This window comes from Phalaenopsis equestris, unplaced genomic scaffold (assembly GCF_001263595.1).
Source record: "Phalaenopsis equestris unplaced genomic scaffold, ASM126359v1 Scaffold233599, whole genome shotgun sequence".
Classification (NCBI taxonomy): Eukaryota; Viridiplantae; Streptophyta; class Magnoliopsida; order Asparagales; family Orchidaceae; genus Phalaenopsis; species Phalaenopsis equestris.
In genome coordinates this window covers 62,530-70,128 of record NW_018251540.1, presented here as the reverse complement: position 1 = coordinate 70,128, position 7,599 = coordinate 62,530, and the positions used below count along the sequence as shown (strand labels likewise).

The 7,599-nt window shown below is 34.0% G+C and overlaps 1 protein-coding gene across 1 annotated transcript in view; it reads right to left on the bottom strand.

Annotated features, from left to right (window-relative positions):
* Positions 1–284: 284 nt before the first annotated feature.
* The window catches only part of LOC110038712 (oxysterol-binding protein-related protein 3A-like), a 42,942-nt gene continuing 35,627 nt past the window's right edge, over positions 285–7,599 (bottom strand). The window contains exons 9-10 of the mRNA XM_020743607.1: positions 868–1,046; positions 285–713 (exon numbers count right to left, since the gene is read on the bottom strand). Coding sequence (XP_020599266.1) covers positions 473–713; positions 868–1,046 — 420 coding nt within the window. The 3' untranslated portion in view covers positions 285–472. The remainder of the gene's footprint in view (positions 714–867; positions 1,047–7,599) is intronic.

Here is a 7,599-nt window from a genome sequence, read left to right as displayed (position 1 = left end):
AATACACTTGTCCTAACAATTTATTCTATTTTAATATATATGAAATGATTATTATCATACGGCCCTTCTTAATCTCACATCATCAATTATCAAAACTCATGAGTAGAGAGACTCAGAAACATCTTGTATATAATTATAATAGAATTTATTCAAAAACAATCTGCAAAAGCAAATATAACACTTACTAATGCACACAATTTTGAACACGCTTCTAACACCCAGGCAAAAGTAGTAAGGATTTAGGCACTAGTGAATGATCTCAAAACAAAACGGAAAAAAAAATGTATGCTTCTAAGAATTATAAAATTTATAAATTGGTTAAAAACGTTAAATACAACAAAGAGAACCGCATGATTCAAGTTCACATAAACTATTTAATCATTACTACTAGGAAAATCAGAATAAACATAATCCACACAGACAAATGAAGGGGAAGAATGAGGGCATAGAAATAAGATAGAAGGGCTAACACTTAATGGAGATCTGGATACTGCCATGGGTTGAACTTTATTGATTTGACATCAACCTCCTCTATGGTATCTGAATTGTCGATAGAAGCCCTGCGCTCTGTGTAGTTTCCATTGTATTCGTAGACTTCAAGATCGCCCCAAGGTGTGGGAGTAATTTCACCTGTAATGTTAAACCATTTTGGGCGGAACTGGTCCCCCCGGGCTTCTCTGTGTTTCTTCTCAGCTCTCTGCTGCTCTTCCAAACTGAAGCCATGGGGACAGAAGGATATGAAGACTAAAAATCAAGTTTTGTCGATGGTGATATATCTTAATAATATATTCTAAATTTCCTAAAATTTTAGAGATTCATAAAGGCATAAAAACATACAAAAAGAATTGAGGAAATAAAGAAACTCACTTGCTCTTTTCAGAACCAGATTTGGACAAGTCGCCCAGTTCTAGTGCAAATCTATCAGGCCGCAAGCGGGAATCAGAAGGTAATAAATTTTTAGGCGCAGTGTCAAAGCTGTTTATTCTATGGGCAAAATGAGTAAACTGGAACTTATCATTCGCTGGGGTTGGAGCAACTTTCCATACCTACACAGAGATCAAAAGAATAGGGGGTGGAAACATTAGATCTGCCTGAAAGCCAAGCTAAAATACAAAAGGCAGATATTTCAAAAAATAGGCATTTACATAAATACCACCCAATTCCTATGTATTTACATATCTAAGACCTAAACTTCACTTATTACATTAATACCACCAAAATTTTTCACTGCTACAACTTTTAAAAACTGAAATACACTTTTTCATTGTATAGGTAAAGTGGCATGTATGAAAAAATGAAGTTTAGGTTTTAGATATGTAAATGCATAGAAATTCAGTGGTATGTAAATTCAAAAAAATAAATGGTCAATGACGTCCAAAGAAGGAAAACAATCCTAAACATGCGTAATAGTAGATCAACCGATCCATATATGAAATCCTCCAGCTACACAAGTCCTAGATACATGTGTTCAAAAACTGAGATCTCTTAACCAGTTTAGAAATGCCACGTGCATGCCCAAAGTTGGGTATGCAGGGCTGGATTGTCTCAAGAAGCTTATTAGAAATAGTAAAATTTCAGCCCGGGCTGACATATATATATATAATTCCTTAAGGAAACAATAGAGAAAAAAAATCCTTGAGGAAGTAGTTTTATTTAACTGAAAAAGAAATGCAAGGCTTAGAAATACTTTGTAGAATAGAGTAATGAGCATTCTCTGAACATCAAATGTAATCCTCAACTGTAAACCATTATATTATTTATGATTTAGGCAAGCATGTTAAGTTACTGACACCAACTCGTTACCTTCTGCGACAACACAAGATGTTGTGCTTCTGATAAGAAAAAAACTTCATATAAGGTATGTCAAGAATGCAGATAATATGAGGTTTTATGCCTCTAGAAATTCAATCACATATTATTGACATTTAAAATCATATAAAACAAAAACAAAATTAATTATTCTTAAAATCATATAAAACAAAATTAATTATTCACAAAACCATATCTCATATTAGGGAGAAGGATAAAGAAGACTACTCAAACTTAAAGCTTATTACATATCTAAAACTCAAACAAATTTTAGATATGTAAATGCATTGAATGCGGTAAGGCTTGACAACATTTTCTGGGGGAAATTCTCTCCTTATACCAAGGTGAGGTTTGGGACTTATATTTTGATACTTGTAAACTTAGGGTATGTTTGGGGCATCTGCAGCTTATTGACAATCTGCTGATAAGGAGCTGATTCGGATAAGCTGGTTGATTGTTTGTTTTATGCTGTTGGAAAACTGTTGATTTGCAGCTGATTGTTGATAAATGATCATTCTGCCGCTATGCAAAAATAGTTTACAAAAGAACTGTTATAGCAATATATTTGATACTTGAAAAGAAAAAATCACTTCAGAACATTAGAAAAATTAATATACACACCACATAACAGTGACTATCAAGTGTGTTTTAAGAAAAAGAAAAAAGATAATAAAATTACATTTAAAAAAAATGATAATATTCATTTTAAAATCCAGACGGTGTATGTCCCGAACCCATCGGACAATTAGCAATGTCAGTCATGGCCAACCAAAGGGCAAGCCTAACCCCCTCGTTATAAATAAAACTTCTCTTTATATTAGTGTTCCAAGTTTTATGCCAAATGGATGAAACAAGACAAGCCGACAAGCTGAAAATGAGGTAAAAGTGCAGCAACGATAACCCCGAAAAATCAAATACCCAGAATCAGAATTGCAGAACTGCCACAATTCAGGCAGCAATATGCGAGCATCATAAAATAAAAACCCCATCATAACAGTGAGTAAAAAAAATCATTGCATCATAACAGATAAGGCATATCCAAAATGTCCCCACCAATTACACTCCTCTACTCCACAGCCAGAACACCAACAACACACATAGCTACATCACCCACATGTTCTTGAGACAAAAAAGCAATAAGTACACACAATGATCACCACCAATACAGGTACAAGAGGTTCATAAATGATGGAAGACAAGAGAGAAAAGTATCATTCAAATCCCTGTCATAAACATCATTAAAATTCAAAGTGTCAATCGTAGCTACCATTTAGCACCTAGTAGTAATACATTAATATATCAGAAACCTTTGCAAAGGCCACCAACTACAAGATCTCCTCAACAGCAACTTAAGAAGCCCAATAATTCAAAAATGATACATATAGAAGATGGAAGCTTGCTAAAACCCAAGCTAAAGTATCATATGAAGTTCCCCTTAGCTTATCAGACCAACGACTCAAAATCCATCCAGAATACCGTAAAAGACAAATCAAAAATATCAAAAAGACACAGAGAACCGCATGAGGAAAACCAAAAATCCTGAGGAAAAAATCTCAGGCACCAATATGTAAAATCTCGCAAAAAATTCCAACACAGAGAGCTAAAAATGACAAGAGGAAAGTTATGATTCCATCGACAACCACATAATTACACAGAGCCAAAAATCACAGGAAGGGCGAGAGAGACGCGAGCGAGGGAGATCGATAGTAAAGCTAGGGCAAGGAGAGGGGCGTAGGATCTAGATCGAAAGGGCATTCGCGGTCGTGATCCTTGGAAAATAACTCACGTCTCACCGTGCGTTTCCGGATCTGCCCACCGAATTCAATTACCAAACAATTCGTCAACATTTTAAAAACACAATACGCATAAATAAGCTGCCCCAAATGGTACCGTACTCTTTCATCCAATTACAATATAAAAATTGTACATGATTGAAATTTGATCAGACAAATTATAAATTGGTTCTCCCTTTATGGGTTGCATGAGTTTATGTATTGTTTAATGTTGGATTTCAAGCAATCATTAAACTACCATTCCAAAGCTTCAATTTATTAATATTATTATTATTATTATTATTATTATTATTATTGCATTAAAAGAAATTAAACATTGTCCATATTAAGAGTTAGTAAACTTGAATCTTGATCTTTTTTGTATGCATTAATGCATCACATCCAAGGTCTACATCAGAGAAGAAGACTTGCATCATATTTGGAATCATAACTTATGATTGCATCATCATGTCAATAAGAAATAAAAAATATTAATTGGTCAATCAAAAAATGATTAAATAATAGAATTTAAATGAAATTATACAATTTATGATTCTAAATAAATAGAATGTAAAAATTGTGTGGTTCAAATTTACATTCATTCGTTCAATGGGAGGTATATCTGGGAATTTTCAGAGTGAATTGATAAATTGAAAGACCCCTTAGAACATCGCCAATGCCTGATTCTAAAAAAAAATTGCAGTTGAAATAAATTTAGTATGACATGAATAATTATTTTGTTGAAGCGTTCCAGGTAAGAAAAAGAAAACAACATAGAATAGAATTAGACGAATTTGAAGAGCCAAATCAGCCATCTAGAGAATATAGAGAGCAACTGGATAATCAATTTAAGCACAGTAAACAAAGCAATTTTGATGTGTTTAAGGCGTTGTTTGATTTGCTACAAAAGACAGAATATTGCATTCAAAATGCAAGGGTTTTAAAATTTGGGTATTTGGTTTGAAGACACTGAGGTTCAAAATAAAATACTGTGTAAAAACACAATGAATTTCAAATGCAATATTTAGTTCATTCTCACTTAATTTCAAATTCGCCAAATTTGGACGAATTTCAAATACTCTCCAAAATATGGCCATGTGATTGTCCCTTGCACCAACTCTCTTGCTGGCCTCTGCCATTGCCACCGTCTATGGCTGCCACAGTCATCTGTCGACCATCAATCACCATTGCCCACCACTTATTAGCTACAACACCAATTACAGTCTATGCCCCTCGAAGCAAGTTATCACCTGCCTCCACCACCAAGTATTGCAGCCTGTTGTTGTCGCCACTAATAGCCACTGATGGCCACCAATAGCTAGCCACCACTCACAAATTTTATACCACATTTGGCGAGTACTAACCAAACACAAAATTACAAATTCATAAATTGCCAATATATTCATCCAAACAATATTTACTTCTCAAAACAGTACATTATTTTCCACAACATTTCTCTTACAATGCAATCACTTCTCAGCAAACCAAACAACCTCTAAATAATGTGCAAGATTTTCAGTGTTCAATCTATGACTTTATTTCATGAACATTCTAACAATGTTAAATTCTTCCTTTTTTATCTCCTTTTGAATTTACATATAACAATTTACTTGATAGTTATATACTCCTTATTACAGAACATCTTGCATTCTTCTATTATGTCGACTAATAATGGGAAATACCAAGAGTATCTTGTGAGCTGGAATGAAAAACAAACTTAACTTGTGATTATTCGTTGATTACTTTGCATGTAGCATATCAACTATGCCCATTTTTTCTTAACAAATATAATAACTTAATTATCATAGGTGATATTTTCATATTGGGAGAATTATGCAAACTGAAAATCAATAATTCAACGACTACGCAAATTGTTTTCTTTGATGTTGTTTTAGTTTTTTTTTTTTTTTTTTTTTTTTTTTTTTTCTACTTTTATTAAATATAAGATACCTATGATGATGATGATGTTTATGAGAACAATGTGTTCTCTAATTTTTTGTAATACTTTGATTAATTTGGATTTATGGCCTGGACTTCAAGAAAGTCAATTTAGCTCCCATCAAATTCCATGAATAAGTTTTTTTAATTCCTTATTTAGTGCCTCCAGTGCTTTGATTTATTTTTCTTCAGCAACTATTTGAAGATTTAATATTGCTATTATTATTCTTTACTTGCTTCCTTCAAGATTGTGGCCTATAGCAGATATTGGATTCCCTTTGTTTTCATGAATGTTGTACCTACAAATAATTGGCTCAGCAGGAGGGGTTCTGCCAAAAATCCCAACTTCCCTTGGGGTTAGAACATGGTCCCATATAACCTTTCTGTTTCAGGTTATCCCATTCAATCTTAAGGAAATGAGGCATCCTTGAAAGTTGCATATAGCATTTCACTAAAAAAAAGGGGGTACAAAAGTATGCAAAAAATGTAACTAAGCATGTACAAAATGAGCACTATTATTTAAAATAAGAGTAAAAAGAGAGTTATGCACATGGTGGGCAGCTTCGATGTTATTTCCAGCACTATGGAAAAAAAAAGAACTCCTCTGAGATGCGTAAAAAAAACTAAATCTGGTCCCTAGAGAGATCTAGTTTGCCAGGTTCTCTTATACATGGTGCTTCTGAGGAAAGTGATGATGCTTTGATTACCCCCCTCAATGGTAATATCTTTAGTCTCTAACATCCATGGCTCCATATTCTTGATGGCAAAGATGGCTTGAAGCAAGTTTCTAACAAGGCACTGTACGAATGTTCTAGTTGTTGGTCAAGTTTGTTCTTCATCCCTAATGATAACACCAATGTTGGCTCGATAAGATGAAAGAAGGGCCCCATCAACATCAGTTATGTCCAATCAGCAAAGAGGAGAGTAGAAAAACCAGAGGGGATGGCTAATATCCCAGTGCTCCTGAATTGGATAGGCATGCGTTAATGTGAGCTCCAGAGTGCTGGAAGAAATAATAGTGGACGTATTGTGAGGCCTTTCAAGCTTTGTATCATCACAAACTCTCCAAGAGTGATGAGTTACATAACAATAATGTGACCAGTGGTTCTGTTGCAATTCTCAGCTTTAGAAATAACCCCAAGTGATGATGTTTTGATTACCCCTCATATAACCACTCAGTGCCAGGTTGTTCCATATAACCTTAAGGAAATGAGGCATCCTTGAAAGTTTCATATAGCATTTCACTAATAAAGAAAAGGGATACAAAAATATGCAAAAGAGTAACTAAGCATGTACAAAATGAATCTATCTTATTTAATAAAAGTAAAAAAGTGAATGACTATCATGTATTTTTCTCGAAACAAAACTATCCCGTAAGGCAAGTTGTGCACAATGGTGGACTGCTTCATTGTTATTACTAGCAGTATGGCAAATAAAGTTCTTCTTTAAACTGTCAAAAAAAGCCGAATTTGGGCTCTGGCGAGGTCTAGTTTGGCCCGCTCTCTTATCCATGGTGCTTCTGAGGAAAGTAATGATGTTTTGATTACACACTCAATAGTAATACCTTTGGTTTCTAACATTCATGGCTCCACGATAATCGTGATGGCAAGGATGGCTTGAAACACAGGGCACTGTCCCAATGTTCTAGTTGGTTGGCCGTTGTCAAGCAAGTTCGTTGTTCATCCCTAATGGTAACACTAATGCTAGCTCGATAAGATGAAAGAAGGGTCCCATCAAAATTAGTTTTGTCCAATCAGGCAAAGAGCTAAGTTAAACAACCAGATGTCGGCCGTTTTATTGTTCAACTTCACTTTCGTAGTTTGAAAAGGTGATGATTTTGGGATTTTGAAAATAATTTAAATATAAATATAACTTTTTTTAAAGAAGTAACGTTTTTTAATTTTTAAAATAAGTGAGACCAAACGAGTCTCACATTTTCAAATAGTTTAGATGATTTAATACAATACTACAAGCAATACACTTATCCCGAATAATAAATATATTACTTGTAATAGGGATTTAATCATCTAGACTAAACAATTTGTGACATCCGTTTTGATCTGCGAAATATTTTATAAAA